Below are 21,040 nucleotides of genomic sequence, written 5' to 3' on the forward strand. Positions count from 1 at the left end.
ACATTTAACTCCTTTGAATAGTGAATTATTTCATATCAATGACTTAGATCAGTGATTCTCAACAGCGGCTCTAAGAGCTGCATGCGGATTTCAAGTGTACATTTTGTGGTTCACTAACCTAAAGACCAACATGAAGAGCTTCTTCATTAGTCAACTAATTCCATGGCACAAGAAAAGTTCATAGGACAACAAAACAGTCATGGCACAACAAAAGGAACAGATATACATATATGGAATTTTAAGCTGCTCTTTAAGAAACACATGAGGATCCATCAAAGTTCTTTTCAGTGGCAACCGATGGGTGTCCTTCTATGCTTGGTGCAAATCACGGATTTTAAGAACTCATCAACAAATGGCGAGAAGAAGATAAGCTAGCTTTTGCGACATCGCATCACTGCATTTTGCACCAAGAAGGTCTTTGAACATGCCTAATGTGACAAACCTAGTTAAAACAACAGTAAATTGCATAACCTGTGTAAGTGTAAAAAGTTTCTAGCAGATATTGATGCTGATTATGGTCACGTTGTCATGTTTACTGGTGTAAGATGGTTAAGCCAAGCTAAATGCCTCAAAAGATTCTATGACCTTCTTTGCGGGATCAAAATGTTTAAAGAAACACATGTCATAACTCAGCAATCAAGAATGGAAAGTTAATTTGGCCATTATGGTTGATATCACTACCCACCGTTCATAACATAACTAAACCACACCCTGTAAGAAATTAGAAGTTTTGTCATGACTTGTATAGCACAGTATGTGCCTTTATTAAAAAGCTTTTCCTTTGGAACACGCAACTTTTAACTGGTGTTACAACAGATGTTCCAACTCCTTCAAATCATCAAGACAGCGGATCATTTGATATGAAGAATTCGACTGTGCCATTAACGGAATGCATTCTTTTTAGTCACTGATGACAACATTTGCTACTCCTATGGAAAGAGAGGCAGTCACCCCTCCTAATAAGCTTCAGTCGATACTAGACACGCAATATGTCAAGCTGCAACAAGCATATCAAAGTGAAAGTTTAGTCGACATTTGGAGTACAGTTCCAGAGGAAACATATCGTATGCTTCTGTATTTAATTCAAGTATTTTCAGCAAAATGTTCAAAATAAAAAATCAGTATCGTAACCGATTGACTGGCAATCATCTCAAGCAGCTTCTGCTTACTTCATCCTCCACTATTACGCATTAGTTTGACACACTTGTAATAAGTCAAAATCAGTGTTAAATTTCACATTAGGCAAATTTGCATATTTCTTTGTGTTCTTTTGAGTTGTTGTTGCATTCTTAAGTACAAACCTTAGGTTTGAAACCTTACAAAACCTTAGGTTTGAAATTAGGCTCTGGTACTAAAATAGTTGAGAATCACTGACCTAGATACTTCTGTCTCCCTTCACAACGAATAGTCGAAAATACATTTGTCATCATGCTACGACCGGGAATAATGCGTCAACGCGGGGAAATGTTAAATCTTTTCATGTCAAATGGAAGATTTTGAAATAGTTCTCCAACAGGCATTTAGACACCTTTTCAGACTAGAAGAGTGCTCCACAACCGCTGTCCTGCCTCACCATGTCAGGTGTGCCGCAACGTTCCCAAAGGTGAGTTGCGTTTTAAGGTCACTTTTTAATAATCATTCGAATTAACTTGTATATCAGTGGTTCTCAACTGACGGTCCACGGACCGGTGCCGGTTCGCATCAACTTTCCTGCCAGTCCGCCAAATATATTACAACTTTATATCTTAGTTGCAAAATACAAGATGTTAAAAGCTTGTCCATCAAATGCAGAACTTCGCCAGTAATCACTGTGACGCAATATAGAGTTAAAGGTCTACTTTGGACCTAATCGTTTGTCACAATGGTGCAAGTGTTGCTTTAAAATCAGTTGTAGGTGTAAAACTTCAATGAACCATGTAAAACACGTATGATATCAAAAAGACAGCAGAAAACTGCTTATTAAATTGACGTTTCCATTCTTTGATTTTAAGTTGCATATACTTTTGTCGTAACTACATTTTGGGTTGATTTTGATTTTTAAAGGTCCGCAAAACTTGTTTCGAAATTTTACCGGTCCTAATATAATATTTCAAAAGCAATCCGTCGATTGAGTTTTCGTGTGTCCACTTCAGGGCTGCGGAGTCGGAGTCGGACTCGGTACTCGAGTAAGACCGCGTAAAATGCGCAGTATCAAATTTTTAAACTGTTAAGGCGGCAAAATGTAAGTTGTAAAAGTGTAATAGCAAACGTGAAATATTTTTAAACCATGTAATGGTGGATCAATTATGACACCAATATGAGTGGATAACAAAAAATTTACCTTAATTTAGGTGCGTAAATTGGTAAAATACAGGCTGTAGAGTCAGAGCTAGACTTGGGACTCGACAAAATCTTACATTTGGCCGGAGTCGGACTCGGGACTCGGGTGTATTTTTTTGGCCGGAGTCGGACTCGGGTTGTTTTTAACCGTCTCCACAGCCCTGGTCCACTTGCCTCGTTTCAAACTTGACTTTCAACGTTTAATCTCTTAATTTATAAACATGTCAGTATTGCGTGTGTTGATAATCACGGTTTGCAGAACAAGCCTCCATGCGCCTTACGGTCGCCGCAAATTGGCCTTGGCCAGCCGTAATATTAAAAGAGTGCCTAGCTATGTTTGCAAAGTGCCAGCCAGTCTTTCATGGCCAAATATGACGAACTTTTGTGTTCTATGTATTGGCTGTATAAATGCCGTGTCTTAGCGTTTTTTCGGGCAGTCTGCGCAGGCTTCAGCCGACAGCGGCCACCATAGGCTGCCTGTCTTACAATAACTTGAAACTAATACACGTTCATTAATGCTTTCTGATAACGTTTAATTCACATTGTAACAATATACTTTTGATTGGTATTTCAGTTGTGTTTATGACAGGTAGCATATCTAGCTAGAAACCTTCCCCAACCAAATAGAACTCACGCTGCTGCGCCCTTTCGGGCAACTGTATAGGGTCAGGCGCCAGGCCCACTACACAAGTCGCGTTTGGGCGTTACACTAGGTTATCTTCTATCACCGAAAATTAAATATCAAAATATATTTTTTAAAGTACCAAAATACACCAATTATTTCCGAACTATACACCAAAGTCAAGATTAACTATCTTCTCAAAACCCATGAAATACAACTGTAAATTGACATTATGTGATTGTGTAATTAGTCTTGGCAGCTGTTTCGAAAATCAATTTATGCAAAAAAGTAAAAGCACCAAGGCCAGGTTTTATTTTTCGTTTGCTATTAAAAACCTTCTGTTTATCTAATCAGCTATTTTTCAGGACTCTGACCGGCTTCAGAAATTTCAGGGAGTTTGCAAACCGCAAAATCAGTTGGCTGCCACACATTTTTGCTGATGTTGTCTATCGTCTTTTAAATATTTCGTAGATGTGCTGCCAAGCAAGTGGAAAAAGGTTGCGGAGCACTGGACTAAAACACCAAGTTTAGGACAACTTTATACTAAGGAAACAAATAGAGGAAACTCTCTGCAATATTTAGTATTACTTGTACTAATAGTTGAATCATATGAATGTGATTGTCGTTTGTTTATAGCTTGATCCCGTGTGCTGGAAGTGGAGCGCTTTTTTCCAGATTTAGTTTTGCTGTTCTTGCTGCGACTTCTCCCCCTATTCTGTCGGTAACTCCTAAAACAAAATAATGTTTTATTTTCTTTTTTAATCACCCTGAAAAGCGTGAACACAGTAAAAAGGTCATATTAGAGTGGTAGTCAAAGGTGTTACTTGGTTAAGAATATGTTGAAGTTAAATAAATATGTTAGAGTTGCATTAGATATAATTTGCGCTATTTTAGTTGGGTGCTTTGCTGCATACATTATATTATATCTATTGTTATATTTATTAATATTAGAGATAACAAATTGCCAAATAAATTGGTTTCAATAGTTTTTTTTTACCCGGCACTGCTGCTTCTTGACCGTTCTGCTACACGAATTGACCTTGAACTTTGGTGGCTCCCCAAAGCACTGGTATTCCAAGATCTTTAACAACGACAAGTTAAGGTCAACAGTGGTAAGGTTTTTTTGTTTTTTTTGTGGAATAATTTAAACTTATGTACAACATTTTACTCTGAATCTCATGTAATGGTAGACCATTATTTATAAATGTTGGTAAAACGATTCAAACAAATAGTAGTGTGAGTAGTCATTCTGGAATTGCAAAACCATGTTTACTTTACTTAAACTTGGACAACTAGATAAATTCTAGTTTTCTAATTCAATGAATTAGAGCAGGGGTTCTTAGGGGGTCCATGAAGGCCTAATTGAACTATTAGTGTATATTCAAGCAATCTATTTTTCAAAGAAAATAGTAGGCTTTAGTTAAATATAAAACGTTTTTGCACTGAATATACTTATACATCTAAATAGCTTACAAGATTAAAAAAAAATATTTTCAGCTTTTTAAAATTGTCTATCTGAAAAAAAATTAGTTTTGAATTAAATTCAATGACATATTAAGTGTATTAAATCTTCATTAAAGTAATATACGGATAAACGCAAGCAAGCAGACAGAATTAACCACGCAGGCCAGGTTTATCAGCTCGAACTTTGTTATTGCTTTATACAGTTGTGTATCTCTGATTTTGACCTATGTATTGAAACATATTTGCTGTGTTTTTTCGCATGGGATGCAATTAATTATCCCATTTCCTATTCCCATAATATTTTAGGTTTTTGTTATTAATTACTTTTTTGTTGTATTTCAACTATTTACACAGCATTTTTTTAAATAACCAGTATATTGCTTTCTTTGTAGTGGTTTATCTTTTGAAATGACTAACATATTAACTAAGCATTTTCGTGAGTTTTGCATAAACCCGAAATAACTGATTTGTATTTGACCGGTAGTAGTCAGTAAAACAACAAAAATGTGTGGTTAACGACGCCAAGACACTAATGAAGTACTTCAAACAACAATATGTTGTTTGAATCAATCTATTTCTAAATGGTCAAAATTTTGTCCAAAAAATATTTTTTTAGGTCAAAATTTCAATTTTTTAGGTCAAAAAATAATTGCCCTAGTCATCACTAAAACCGTAGAAAAAAAAAACCTGAATTAGAGCAAAATGAGGCCAATTATAATTCTAATACAACTTGTGAATGGCTTCTGTGCTCTAATTCTAATCTAATTTGTGAATCCCTAATGTGCTCTAATTCTAGTTCTAATCTAATTCAGATTTTACCAAAAATGCTACTTTGCCCAACATCATTTTTACTTTCCCACTTTTACGTGTTTATCAACACAGTAAACACCTAAATTTGTTAATTGCCATAAGCATATAATCTCAAAGTTCTTATTAAATTAGCAATTATTGCGAAATGTTAAATAGGGTTGTAGGACAGTGATAATTCTAAAGTGTTCTTGTATTTAGAAATTGATTTAGTTATTAAAGATTTGTTCCTTTCTATTTTCGTATACACCATGGATTTTTTATCTTTGACCGCATATGTTGGTGATGTCCTGTTATATTTGGGGTTTAGCGTGCAAACAAAATTTATTGTTCTAAGTAATGGTCAGTCTGCCAAATAATTGGGCGCCGAAAGCCGGGTGTGTTTACTTAGTAATTCTTCTCGTCTGCTGGTCGATAAGTGGACGCTGGCCATTATTGGGCTTCTGGGATTGCGAAGTTTGGTAAGAATAGATTTTGAATGCTATATATTGGAGTAACATTCTGTTCTATGGATGCCAGTGTTTATTTCGTGGTCTTGTAGTAGCATGTAATGATTTCAGGGTTGGAAAGAAGCACTCGTCCGCTTGCCAATGCGAGTGCAAATTGCTTCGGGCGAGTGCTGATTGACACCCACTAGCCCGACTGGAGAGTGGCTTCGACGGGAAATTTAGTTAGTTGTAGGACAACTTGTGTTAAGCACCACTACCAAAGAAATATTACTTAGCCCCAGTTCTTTCCTTAAACACTAAGGCGCAAATACATTTAACACTACACAAATAATAAGATTAATCAAAGTCACGTTCGAATTTCGTGATAAAGATTCTTTGTCGCGTTGTATGATGATTAAAGAATCTTTGTGCCGTTTTAAAAAATTGTTTACCGGCAAACAATCAAAGACGTCATTGCTGTAGTGGTAAATAGTTATGAGGTTATTGTTTAACTTAAACGTTGTTGGCGCCTTGGAAAAGTTTATTGAACTTGCGATGTAGCCAGCGATAAGAATTTTACTTTTCTGTATTTATTAAATTGTTTGTATAAGAAAATTATAAGCAATTGCTGCAGTTTTTGGTAACAATAAGTTGGAATACAAATGTCTTATGATAATATTTGTATGCAGTGTTTTTGAGATGTTTTGAGTGGCCGACGAAACGGTCCATGAACACTACGGTATTTTAAAATATCGCCTACTTGTGTAACTACAGCTGAGAATTAGAAAATAGTCTACATAAGAATGTTGTTGCGATTTCTTAAAGTTCATAGCGGTCAACCAAGCCAAGGCTTAAAAAAATAACCGCCTCTAAATATTTTGTATCACAATTATGTTTAGATACGAATCGTAACCATTGCGGACGCCCTTGGAAAATTGAAACGACCCACTATAGGGCGTCGCGCAGCGCAAAACCTCTGGTGCATATGATTGTTAACTTTGCGAAAGAATGGTTTAGTTGTAAATTTACAATTATTTTATCATTGTTTGCTGTTCAACCAGTAACTATAGCGTTGGACAAAATGTGGCGTTTAGTTTGTGGCGCAAAGCAACCACGGTGAAACTTCGTTAAAGCACAGAAAAAACAGAATATCAAAAAAAGAGAGCGCAGGGATTTTTAGAAAAATGGTAAACAGGCAGGCTGCGACTAATAAATTGTCAGTGTTATTTTTTCACTAAAGATTGTAAAAAATATTTCGGCTAAAAAATGTTGTTTTAAGCGTAAATTGCTTTATGGGTCATTAATTTGTTCATCCATGCATGGAAGTAAACGACAAGAGTTTTATGAAAACTAATGATTATGTATAGAAATCACAATAAACAAAACAGTTTGCACGATACGTCAGTATCCTGATGAAGACGTTCTGTATAGCACGTTGAAACGTTGATCTATTATATATACTGCTGGAAGAGCAACACTCCGTTATATATTATGCCTGGCAGCAATAGCTTATTTCATATTTTGAATTAGTAAATTTGTTAAACAGAATAGGAATTATAGTTACCGGAATAGAACTCACCAGCGACTTTAGGTTTTGTTACTTATTAACCGAATAGGATATTACCATAGGTGACCAAAAATTAACTAATAAAGTCGCTACATCCACAGAGAACAAATAATTGGAATTGGTGGGAACAACCTGTAGGTGACTTTTAGAGAAATATTTAAATGCAATTAAATTCTAGTTGATATTCTGTTTTTCTAAAATTCACTAACTCTAATTCTGATCTAATTTGAAAATAAATGAAATGCTCTAATTTCAATTCTAATCTAATTTTAAAACTTTAGCTAAAATAAATCTAGTTGTCCAAATCTGCTGTAAACTACGTTACTGTAACATGTAATTTGGAAAGTTGGTCACTTACATCTGGGAAGCCATTTTCGGAATAATTCTAATGAAAATGCTTTTTTGTGATTTAATCCAGTTTGTTTCGTAGAGAACAAACAAGTTTTTATTTCTTAAAATGTGTTTACTCTTGCGAAATCTTTTGAAATTTAGTGTCGTCTGGTATTTGCTTTATCGGCAACCCTGGAGATAAATTCTAAAATGGTCTTTTGCTGGTCACCAGTATTGCAAAATGTTCGACTCTGCATCATGCCACTTTCGTGCAATGGACAGACCGTATTATTATTTGTCCAAAATCACACCATACTTCACCACAGGTAGGCATTGTTTTGAAAATATTGGTGTTACTAAGGATATCTTAAGCTAGTTGGTGCCTTTCTCTAAAACCTAAAATTGTCTACAAGTGGTGTAATTTATGCTGTACAGTGTACAACAGTGTTTTGGTTGGTTATATTGTGAAATGTGTTTGTCTTCTGTTGTGTAGTTCAGTTTATATCAACAGAATAATTTGTGCTAGCATATCCCATGCAAGATACCTTTGACTGGCAAGAAAAGGTATAAATTATAAGACAGATCAAAAAACACAAACTAGAACTCACAGTTATACTTAAGGTTAACTAATACCTTTTATAAACTAACACAGTAAGCTTGAAACAGTACTAACAAACCATAAAAAAATTGAATTATAAAAAATCGACTAATGTTAATCACAAGAAGAAAGACATTATCTTATATATTTTCATTTTTGTCGGTGTTTGCTGATATGCTGTGTTCACAGTTTTAGTGCTTAAATAAAACTCTAGAGGATTCTTTCCAGATAAAGACAAGTTGTAGAAGCATGAAATTGCATTTGAAGCAGTTAACAATTGGTTGAATAACAAATTTAGTATTTTTTGGGGGGGCTTGCATGCCATTTTTTATTAGGTCACACTCACATGCCACATTTGGCACGCGAGCCGCCTGTTGGACACCGCTGCCCTAGACCTGTATTCGAAAATAGTAACTTTAAACTAGACGGGGGTGCGGTTGTTGTATATTTTGTCAGGGGATATATTTTCAGGGCTTAGTGTTTATTTTCAATTTTTACTTTATTTTAATTTTTTTTTTTTAAATTTTTTTTTTAATATTTTGTATTGTGTACTTTATATTATATATTTTGTTTTTCATTTTCCTTAACTTGTTTCTGCAAGCAAAAACAGATATGGGCCGAAAACTTCCCCACTTAAAATATGCCTTTGATGCGAAAGGGGTTCAAATATGGCGTAGAATTTGGGGAATGGTCGAAACATATATTTGATAAATAGAATTTACTTAGATAATGCATATGGCTATTTTATTAAATTTTGACCAGCTTACGTGTTTGAAAATCAAATATTATCATTCTCTTAAAGACTAAAAATGGTTTAACGCCTATGGTTTGCTATACTTTTGCAAACTTTCACTAGGTAATTTTTTACCATAGCTTGGTCCGAGCAATCACTGTTAAAACAGGCTTTAAATCTGTCGTTTCAAACAATATGAAAAACTCTATTACGTACCTAATACGCAAACTATTAAATCGAAAGTTTTGCTAAATAAGTTTAGGCCTGATGTTGGTATGCTGGTTGGAGCAAGATGCACAACAGGTGCTAACAGAGAGGCGTAGACTGCCTTAAGATTTCGCATTTAAACTTGCGGCGGTAAATACACCCTATTGACACTTAATTATTAGGCGAAGCTTATCGCGAAGTAATTGGTCGCCCCAAAAAATGCTGACGCCGCATTTAAAGCAAGCATTATAAATGTGTCGCCGATATTCTGCCTTGAACATCCCTACTCGAAATGCTTCCCTACGTTAATTGTACGGTGGGTGAAACTTTATTCACGGCCTTACCTCTTTGTGTATTACCGCGACAATACGATGAAATACGATTTGGAGAATATTGGAAACATCGTATTTGGAGAATATTTGCTATTTGCACCTGTTCTGTATGTTACTCCAATCCAACATATCTACACACAATTATAAGTTGTGTATAATAATATAATAACTTATGGCTTTGAAGCGAAGGGGGTTCAAATATGGCGTAGATTTTGGCAAATGATCGAAACATACATTTGATCAATAAAAATTTACGTAGATAATGCTTACGGCCATGTTATTACATTTTGGTCAGCTAGCATGTTTAAAAAGTCAATATTTTCATTCTCTCTAAATGATTTAACGTCTATGGTTTGCTATACTTTTTCCAACTTTTACTGTGTAAATTTTTACCATGCCTTGGTCTGAGCAATCACTGTTGAAACAGAGTTTAAATCTGTAGTTTTTAGCAATATGCAAACACGTTTATGTGCCTAATAAGCCACGTTTTATATTGAAAGTTTTGCCAATTTAAATCCAATAAACGCAAGATTTGTTTATTTATGACGCCATGTTATGACGTAGCTTTGTAACGTCGTCGTTAAGAATGCGTTAAACTTAAGCTTTTTGTTGTTGCGGCCCTTGTATAATTATATTTGCTTAGACCTGGTGTTGATATGTTTGAATGGTGCAACAATTACAACATGTGCTAACAGAGATGTGTACACTGCCTGTAGGATTCGCATTTAAATTTGCGGTGGTAAAATATTTTGTGTTGTAAGAGCAATAGGTTTTTTTACTTAGAGAGGCATCTTTATGAAAGGCAAGTCGCATGTGCATAGTTTTACTAGGCAAGCCACTTCCAACACAAATGTTGCACGCGCGGGACAATAGGGCGCAGCAGGGATGCCAGCAGCCGCCTCGTCGCGACGCGAGCTGGACAAAGCAAGCGAATATGAACGAATTCTGTATGAAAGTTTTTCTGCTGCTAGATGGCTGTCGTTAGCAACAAAGTGCTAAAACGCAATATTTCAGGTTTTTACCCCCCAAGCAAAGGCCCCTGGGAGTGCAGCCTCATAAACTTTTACAAAGCACCTACATACCACTCTACGCCATGTCTGAAAATTTGAAGGTTCTACGATGTCTACTTTTTCTATAAAGCTTCGGACAAAAGTCGGTCTGAAACAAACCATAGGAAACCATAGGAAACCATAGGAAACCATAGGAAACCATAGGAAACCAAAAAAGAACTAGACGGGGGTGCTGTTGTTGTATATTTTGTCAGGGGATATATTTTCAGGGCTTAGTGTTTATTTTCAATTTTTACTTTATTTTAATTTTTTTTTTTTTTTAATATTTTGTATTGTGTACTTTATATTATATATTTTGTTTTTCATTTTCCTTAACTTGTTTCTGAAAGCAAAAACAGATATGGGCCGAAAACTTCCCCACTTAAAATATGCCTTTGATGCGAAAGGGGTTCAAATATGGCGTAGTATTTGGGGAATGATCGAAACATATATTTGATAAATAGAATTTGCGTAGATAATGTACATGGCCATTTTATTACATTTTGGCCAGAGCTTACGTGTTTGAAAACCAAATATTATCATTCTCCTCAAGACTTAATATGGTTTAACGCCTATGGTTTGCAATACTTTTGCAAACTTTTACTCGGTAAATTTTTACCATGGCTTGGTCCGAGCAATCACTGTTAAAACAGACTTTAAATCTGTAGTTTTAAACAATATGAAACACACTATTATGTGCCTAATACGCAAACTATTAAATCGAAAGTTTTGCTAGTTGTTTAGGCCTGATATTGGTATGTTGGTTGGAGCAACATGCACAACAGGTGCTAACAGAGAGGCGTACACTGCCTTAAGATTTCGCATTTAAATTTGCGGCGGTAAATACACCCTATTGACACTTGATTATTAGGCGAAGCTTATCGCAAAGTAATTGGTCGCCCCAAAAAATGCTGACGCCGCATTTAAAGCAAGCATTATAAATGAGTCGCCGATATTCTGCTTTGAACATCTCTACTCGCAATGCTTCCCTCCGTTAATTGTACGGTGGGTGAAACTTTATTCACGGCCTTACCTCTTTGTGTATTACCGCGACAATACGATGAAATACGATTTGGAGAATATTGGAAAAATCGTATTTGGAGAATATTTGCTATTTGCACCTGTATAGTATGTTACTCCAATCCAACATATCAACACACAATTTTAAGTTGTGTAGGCCTGGTGTTGATATGTTGGATTAGAATTGCCACCAGATTTCGCATTTAAATTTGCGGCGCCTTTGATGCGAAAGGGGTTCAAATATGGCGTAGAATAGGGGAATGATCGAAACATATATTTGATAAATAGAATTTACTTAGATAATGCATATGGCTATTTTATTAAATTTTGACCAGCTTACGTGTTTGAAAATCAAATATTATCATTCTCTTAAAGACTAAAAATGGTTTAACGCCTATGGTTTGCTATACTTTTGCAAACTTTCACTAGGTAATTTTTTACCATAGCTTGGTCCGAGCAATCACTGTTAAAACAGGCTTTAAATCTGTCGTTTCAAACAATATGAAAAACACTATTACGTGCCTAATACGCAAACTATTAAATCGAAAGTTTTGCTAGATAAGTTTAGGCCTGATGTTGGTATGCTGGTTGGAGCAAGATGCACAACAGGTGCTAACAGAGAGGCGTAGACTGCCTTAAGATTTCGCATTTAAACTTGCGGCGGTAAATACACCCTATTGACACTTAATTATTAGGCGAAGCTTATCGCGAAGTAATTGGTCGCCCCAAAAAATGCTGACGCCGCATTTAAAGCAAGCATTATAAATGTGTCGCCGATATTCTGCCTTGAACATCCCTACTCGAAATGCTTCCCTCCGTTAATTGTACGCTGGGTGAAACTTTATTCACGGCCTTACCTCTTTGTGTATTACCGCGACAATACGATGAAATACGATTTGGAGAATATTGGAAACATCGTATTTGGAGAATATTTGCTATTTGCACCTGTTCTGTATGTTACTCCAATCCAACATATCTACACACAATTATAAGTTGTGTATAATAATATAATAACTTATGGCTTTGAAGCGAAGGGGGTTCAAATATGGCGTAGATTTTGGCAAATGATCGAAACATACATTTGATCAATAAAAATTTACGTAGATAATGCTTACGGCCATGTTATCACATTTTGGTCAGCTAGCATGTTTAAAAAGTCAATATTTTCATTCTCTCTAAATGATTTAACGTCTATGGTTTGCTATACTTTTTCCAACTTTTACTGTGTAAATTTTTACCATGCCTTGGTCTGAGCAATCACTGTTGAAACAGAGTTTAAATCTGTAGTTTTGAGCAATATGCAAACACGTTTATGTGCCTAATAAGCCACGTTTTATATTGAAAGTTTTGCCAATTTAAATCCAATAAACGCAAGATTTATTTATTTATGACGCCATGTTATGACGTAGCTTTGTAACGTCGTCGTTAAGAATGCGTTAAACTTAAGCTTTTTGTTGTTGCGGCCCTTGTATAATTATATTTGCTTAGACCTGGTGTTGATATGTTTGAATGGTGCAACAATTACAACATGTGCTAACAGAGATGTGTACACTGCCTGTAGGATTCGCATTTAAATTTGCGGTGGTAAAATATTTTGTGTTGTAAGAGCAATAGGTTTTTTTACTTAGAGAGGCCTCTTTATGAAAGGCAAGTCGCATGTGCATAGTTTTACTAGGCAAGCCACTTCCAACACAAATGTTGCACGCGCGGGACAATAGGGCGCAGCAGGGATGCCAGCAGCCGCCTCGTCGCGACGCGAGCTGGACAAAGCAAGCGAATATGAACGAATTCTGTATGAAAGTTTTTCTGCTGCTAGATGGCTGTCGTTAGCTACAAAGTGCTAAAACGCAATATTTCAGGTTTTTACCCCCCAAGCAAAGGCCCCTGGGAGTGCAGCCTCATAAACTTTTACAAAGCACCTACATACCACTCTACGCCATGTCTGAAAATTTGAAGGTTCTACGATGTCTACTTTTTCTATAAAGCTTCGGACAAAAGTCGGTCTGAAACAAACCATAGGAAACCATAGGAAACCATAGGAAACCAAAAAAGAACTAGACGGGGGTGCGGTTGTTGTATATTTTGTCAGGGGATATATTTTCAGGGCTTAGTGTTTATTTTCAATTTTTACTTCATTTTAATTTTTTTTTTTTTAATTTTTTTTTTAATATTTTGTATTGTGTACTTTATATTATATATTTTGTTTTTCATTTTCCTTAACTTGTTTCTGCAAGCAAAAACAGATATGGGCCGAAAACTTCCCCACTTAAAATATGCCTTTGATGCGAAAGGGGTTCAAATATGGCGTAGAATTTGGGGAATGATCGAAACATATATTTGATAAATAGAATTTACTTAGATAATGCATATGGCTATTTTGTTAAATTTTGACCAGCTTACGTGTTTGAAAATTAAATATTATCATTCTCTTAAAGACTAAAAATGGTTTAACGCCTATGGTTTGCTATACTTTTGCAAACTTTCACTAGGTAATTTTTTACCATAGCTTGGTCCGAGCAATCACTGTTAAAACAGGCTTTAAATCTGTCGTTTCAAACAATATGAAAAACACTATTACGTGCCTAATACGCAAACTATTAAATCGAAAGTTTTGCTAGATAAGTTTAGGCCTGATGTTGGTATGCTGGTCGGAGCAAGATGCACAACAGGTGCTAACAGAGAGGCGTAGACTACTGCCTTAAGATTTCGCATTTAAACTTGCGGCGGTAAATACACCCTATTGACCCAAAAAATGCTGACGCCGCATTTAAAGCAAGCATTATAAATGTGTCGCCGATATTCTGCCTTGAACATCCCTACTCGAAATGCTTCCCTCCGTTAATTGTGCGGTGGGTGAAACTTTATTCACGGCCTTACCTCTTTGTGTATTACCGCGACAATACGATGAAATACGATTTGGAGAATATTGGAAACATCGTATTTGGAGAATATTTGCTATTTGCACCTGTTCTGTATGTTACTCCAATCCAACATATCTACACACAATTATAAGTTGTGTATAATAATATAATAACTTATGGCTTTGAAGCGAAGGGGGTTCAAATATGTCGTAGATTTTGGCAAATGATCGAAACATACATTTGATCAATAAAAATTTACGTAGATAATGCTTACGGCCATGTTATTACATTTTGGTCAGCTAGCATGTTTAAAAAGTCAATATTTTCATTCTCTCTAAATGATTTAACGTCTATGGTTTGCTATACTTTTTCCAACTTTTACTGTGTACATTTTTACCATGCCTTGGTCTGAGCAATCACTGTTGAAACAGAGTTTAAATCTGTAGTTTTGAGCAATATGCAAACACGTTTATGTGCCTAATAAGCCACGTTTTATATTGAAAGTTTTGCCAATTTAAATCCAATAAACGCAAGATTTATTTATTTATGACGCCATGTTATGACGTAGCTTTGTAACGTCGTCGTTAAGAATGCGTTAAACTTAAGCTTTTTGTTGTTGCGGCCCTTGTATAATTATATTTGCTTAGACCTGGTGTTGATATGTTTGAATGGTGCAACAATTACAACATGTGCTAACAGAGATGTGTACACTGCCTGTAGGATTCGCATTTAAATTTGCGGTGGTAAAATATTTTGTGTTGTAAGAGCAATAGGTTTTTTGACTTAGAGAGGCCTCTTTATGAAAGGCAAGTCGCATGTGCATAGTTTTACTAGGCAAGCCACTTCCAACACAAATGTTGCACGCGCGGGACAATAGGGCGCAGCAGGGATGCCGGCAGCCGCCTCGTCGCGACGCGAGCTGGACAAAGCAAGCGAATATGAACGAATTCTGTATGAAAGTTTTTCTGCTGCTAGATGGCTGTCGTTAGCTACAAAGTGCTAAAACGCAATATTTCAGGTTTTTACCCCCCAAGCAAAGGCCCCTGGGAGTGCAGCCTCATAAACTTTTACAAAGCACCTACATACCACTCTATGCCATGTCTGAAAATTTGAAGGTTCTACGATGTCTACTTTTTCTATAAAGCTTCGGACAAAACTCGGTCTGAAACAAACCATAGGAAACCATAGGAAACCAAAAAAGAATAACGGCAAAAACAAGATATGTCCCGAAAATAAATTTTCGGCCCATATAATAACGGCAAAAACAAGATATGTCCCGAAAATAAATTTTCGGCCCATATAATACATTTAAAACATCCAACATGATTAGAGGTTAATGTACTTCTAGAAGTTTGTATTATAAATACCTGGAAGAAACTGAGGTGTTGCATTCTGTGTCAAAAGAATCACACTCCTCGTATGCACTTTTAAGAGGTTTAAAGCTCATAGAAACATGAATTTCTCCCAGGTTTCGCGAAGAAGAAGAAATAATTGGATAAAACCCATGAATAGGCTTGGAGGATGTTAAACTGGCAACATTGGGTATCTAAATAGAACACAAGTAAAAAATATGCATTGAAAGTGTTATAAGTTCCAGCTATTCAGTTGGATAGGTTCCTCATACATGACAAATAACTTAACTTGTTATTTTTACATACAAAAAATTTACATCCACATTTGGGAGACAAAAATAAATTTTTAACCAATACCATTAAAGTATTATCATTTTACCTGTAGTAAATCTAAAAGTAAAATTACTAAACATTAAATTAATTTCAACAGTGAGGGGGGGGTATAAATACACTGAGTCAAAAGACACCTTGTTTTTCGTCTTTGGATTAAATTTATATATACCCTTCTGTAAAGTTACAAGTTTATTGCCCTGAAGAAGATTACCTGTATAGGTAATCGAAACGTTGGCGCTGAATACATATTTGTCATAAGAACCCAGCCTTAATAATTGATACAATGCCTGGCAGCAACAGTATATTAATTATGTTAGTTATGGCATTAAAAATTTAAAATGCTTTAAACGCCAGAGACTTGTCTCATAATAAAGTATACACTGTGTTTAAGAAAGTTTTTGTTGGACCAAGCTATAAAACAAATGGTTCATGTCATTAGGGCATTCCTTAATAAAACTTGCTATGCAAAATTTGATGAAACAAAAAGTTAGTTCCATGCTAGGATCTAAATAGTTAATGGCAACACGTAGCACAGAGATTTTATTGTTAAAAAATTATATGGCTGTGGGTGGTATGCAATATCACGTTGTGGTACAACTGGACAGGTGCAAGAGTTCAAAAAGGTGTCTTGAACCAGTAAAACTATTTGTGTCGTTAATAAAATTGATATTCATATTACATATGTTTCAAGCGAAGCAATTATATATGATGAAATAATACACAAGCAAATCCAAACCTACAAGCAATAATGAACAGAAAAAATGGTATAAAATTGTGGGCCAGACTCGGCCATGGTTGTGCAGATTTGACTTACGAATTACATTCTTTAGGGATTACAATCGATTCAAGAATTTATTTTAAAACAAACTTACAGTTGAACATACCTGAACCCGTCCAAATGGTATACATTTTGGACTAGATAGGATATCAAAAGTAATGGATCCCATGTCATTAAAATAAGCTGTCATCTGTTTTGGTCCAGATCTTATGCCAAACTGACAGCGAGATTTAAATAAAGTTCCATCTTCTTTCTTTCCTTGAGGCCTGGTATTATTTAAAATGTTAATTTTGCTTATAAAAAAACAAACAAAAGTTTGTTAAAAAACAAACTTTTGTCCATGTTTCGAAAAAGATTTCCGTGATTTGAAAAAAGATTTGCAGTGATTTAAGCAAAAATACATATTTACAAGTAAAACAATAATGTCAAAAATATGCTATTGTACAACTACTAAGTTTTTGTTTTGAACAAAAAACAAACCATAAAATAGCACTCTCCTGGATCACTTAAGATACATTTTCTCTACTGTTAACTATTTATTCCTACGGTTAGCAGGGCACCAGGTATTATATCTTTCCTTACTCTGAATGACTTCACAAAGACTTACATTTTATTGAATCATACCAAACCTAACTTAGGGGATATTTACAAAATTTGCAAAACAATGACCAAGCAGTTAGGGGTTCGCCATACAACTATACATTACGGCCGGTAACACAGTTAAAAACAAACCTGAATAAAGTTCCGTCCGATGCTTCTCCCCACCAACGTAGTCTGAGGTAAGCTGGTGAAACTGGGGGTGTTTTTGATGATGGAATACTACCCCACGACAATCTACCAATGGTTACATTAAGAAAACATCTCAGTTCTCCTTCTACTAAGGGTGGCAAGTCGGTAGATGGAACAACATCTTTGAATAGTACTATAAAAAAATTGTTTGGATGGCAGGGTTACTTTGAATTCCTTTCGTTTTAAGTAAAGTATTGGATTACTTGCATTCAAATCTCTAGTTACATAAACACAAACTCTGGAGTAAGGTCAACTTTAAATATGTAGAAGTGGCAAGTTTTGATGAGGACGTTTATACGTATGGTATTTAGAAATGTTAGTAGTTAACCTTTTTTTCTTCTTGAATTCGTTCTTCCCCTCTCCATTTTCCATAGGTTGACAATAAAATATAAAAGCTATTTCTAGAGAAAGTTTACAGATTGCTGAAAAAACATCAATAGTTAATCAACTTATCACATTTTTGAAGTGTTTGGCAAACTGTCGGTTGTGGCCAATGTGGGCCTTTTAGCCATTTTTAGTGGGCCAGAGGAATTTTTTTTAATATTTTAGTCTATTATGCAGTTGCAATTCCCAGGATTGACATACATTCGTCGTACTGTATTCAAACGTTGGTGTGGCGAAAAGTTTTTAACATTGCTTATTGTTGCATCACATGGCTACCCTGCTATGGTTCCACAAAACCAGTGCTATTCAACGTCTTTCATACTGCGGCCCATTTTAACAAACCAATGTACTAACGACCCCTTCCAAAAAGTCTAAAGCTGCTAAACAGGAGAGTCATTACAGAATGCTTGCTAATGTTTTACGGGATTACCAAAGTCATTTTTTCGCTACTTTACTGACCTTGCTCATTGAAAACTGAGCAAAAATACTGCTTGTTAGCCCTCAGTAAAATTGATTCTGTATGAAATAAGCTATTATAATTTTTTTATTTTATGTAAAATATCAATAAAAAATCAAGTTTAATTTTTTTTAACAGTCGCTTTTGAAATTTTCTCAGACTAGGCTAGCCATAGGCCCTTTTTATTCAAACAGATGTATTGTACACCCAGGGCGTACCAGGAATTTTTTTAAGGGTGTATATACCACTTTGAATGGGTGTTTGTACTTGTGGTGTAAAACATACAGCAATACAATAAGCCTGCTGTGATCATGTTTCACAATAAATAAACAGGTTTATAACCAGACTAACTGGAGTGTACAATACATGGCACAACATGTATTTAAGTGTACATAGCTGATCAGATTCTATATTTATTTGGGGCATCATACCCAAATATTTCTTGTTATAATAATTATAATTATTCTGATGTAATACTTGTTGTATTTTTTTTTTTATAAGTACAGCAAACACTTGATTTTTGTGTTTATTGATTCTGAGGATAGACATGAGGCAATTCAAATAATAACAACTTGAATCACAGGTTAGAGTTTTCACTTAGTTGTTTGCCAATTTGCGAGTACTGGTGTGTACAAGTTCTTGGTAAACGTAAAAGTGTGTACTGTTCCAACAAGCACTGCCGTAGGCTATCTATGATTACCGGCAACTTAATAGCAAACCTACACTGTTAAAATAATTGGCTATCTCGCAACTTGCTTCCTTGCTGCTCACTGTTTGAACATTCAACAACTGTTTAAACCAGGAATGTTCAACCTTTTCAAAGAATGGGTCGAATCGCCACTTTAAAAAATTTGATGGGCCGCATACACAATTAAATTAAAGGGGATGGCGTCATAAGTTACGTCATAAAAGAACTTAACTTATAAATATCCGTTCTTCGAGGGTGAACTTGTGTGCAAATATGCAAGTGAATGTCATTGAGTTTACATGTCGTATCATGTCATGCAACACCTTTGGGAGGATATATTTCTTTAAAACAGTCCACAAAAGCACACATTTAAAAAAACACACAACTTGCTAAACAAGAATGGCTGCACAAGCATTCAATGGCTGTTAAAATGGGGCATTAGACTCAATTATAGTCTCAGAAAAAATGAGATATCAGTTTTCATCAAATACTGCTCGTTCTACACGTTTTGATGATAGTCGAAATTGTTTCAAATAAAGACTACTGAAAGTGAGAATAAGTGGCCGCACATAAGTATCAGGCGTGCCGCATTGCGGCTCGTGACCGCAGGTTGGACATCCCTGGTTTAAACATTAACTGTCAACAACATTCACTAATATCAATACAGTTAATTTTGTATGGTAATTAGATGGTATTCTCATAGGCCTAATAGTGATTAGTATTTAAATGTCATCTTCGCGACCCCCTGAGAAAAAGCAAACGCCCACCCGGGGTTGCGACCCCCAGGTTGAAAACCACTTCCCTAAACTATACTTTTAGCCAAGTTAACTATGAAAATACAATTTTTTAGTGCTTTGCCTGAACCTTAATCTGTTGTACTCAAATCTATTCAGTCCAAAGATGATATGCATTCTATGGCACCTTGAGTCGTGTGACTCAGAAACTCTACAATCCAATTTCTGTTTGTGACTGCTGTTATTTTGAACAATATTGAAATCCCTTTGCATGCCACATATCCTTTTTATTTGAAGTTTTACAAATTTAATAAAAATAAACAGAAATATTTGCGTGCTGCGCACAATTTGACTGAATTCAGTTTAAAAATGTCATGGCCCTCTGAAACAAAAATCACTGTTCTACCCCTGTTGTCGCATAGGTTTCACATAAAAGGGCCAAGCCTTTTCAATTACATATAAACAAGATTTTTTCTGTTTACATGGAAAAGATTTCCCAAATAAGTGTCACTGTTTGATAGAAGTGCTTTCCCAATTTTTTTCCTGGGTTAGCGTTTTGGTAGGTAAATCAATATTTTTTTAATAATAATACTTGACCTACGCACCTACCCTCGCCCAAACACTAACCGACACCAAAATATTGTGCGTTGCTTGAATAATTGTTTCAATGATGTGGTAGGAACCTCGACCAGCGCCGAATAGCATCTTCCTTTCATTTATCGGTAAGTTTGCCCACTAAAAACAAAATTAAATTGCCTATGATGTCACTGCTGACAATTATTGAATAGGATTAGGTCTCAAAAAAAATAAAGTAAAGTTTGATCAGTCAATTATCACATAGGTTGGTAAAAAAGTCCTGTTAAGATGTTGCCCGTACAAACTGTACTGTAAATTTTAAAAAAGCTCTTCCGTTGCGGGAACTATGTATACTTTATCCTGTTACACAGAATCTTAATTTCAAAACAATAACATTAAGAACAGCTAAAACAAACTGTATTAAAACTATTACTGCAAAAAAATAATCGTGTGTGAATAATATGGCATTTTTAATTCATTTTGGTATTTTTTTTTTCGTAAAAATAGATAAGACTTGAATACAAAGTATTAAAATATCATACTTTGGTATGCAGGAATAAGAAAACTTTGGTTTACTCCTACAAGTTCTACCATAGAATACTAATTACATAG

At 35.3% G+C, this 21,040-nt stretch overlaps 1 protein-coding gene across 3 annotated transcripts in view; it reads right to left on the reverse strand.

Annotated features, from left to right (window-relative positions):
- The window catches only part of LOC146136280 (C2 domain-containing protein 3-like), a 54,057-nt gene extending 36,044 nt beyond the window's left edge, over positions 1–18,013 (reverse strand). For all 3 annotated transcript variants that reach the window (XM_083395190.1, XM_083395189.1, XM_083395191.1), the window contains exons 1-6: positions 17,918–18,013; positions 17,533–17,722; positions 16,907–17,066; positions 15,705–15,883; positions 3,939–4,022; positions 3,530–3,669 (exon numbers count right to left, since the gene is read on the reverse strand). In XM_083395190.1, the coding sequence (XP_083251316.1) occupies positions 3,530–3,669; positions 3,939–4,022; positions 15,705–15,883; positions 16,907–17,066; positions 17,533–17,722; positions 17,918–17,954 (790 nt within the window). In that variant the 5' untranslated portion in view covers positions 17,955–18,013. The remainder of the gene's footprint in view (positions 1–3,529; positions 3,670–3,938; positions 4,023–15,704; positions 15,884–16,906; positions 17,067–17,532; positions 17,723–17,917) is intronic.
- Between the last annotated feature and the right edge of the window lie 3,027 nt (positions 18,014–21,040).

Source organism: Ascidiella aspersa, chromosome 8 (assembly GCF_963924565.1).
Source record: "Ascidiella aspersa chromosome 8, kaAscAspe10.2, whole genome shotgun sequence".
NCBI classification, from domain to species: Eukaryota; Metazoa; Chordata; class Ascidiacea; order Phlebobranchia; family Ascidiidae; genus Ascidiella; species Ascidiella aspersa.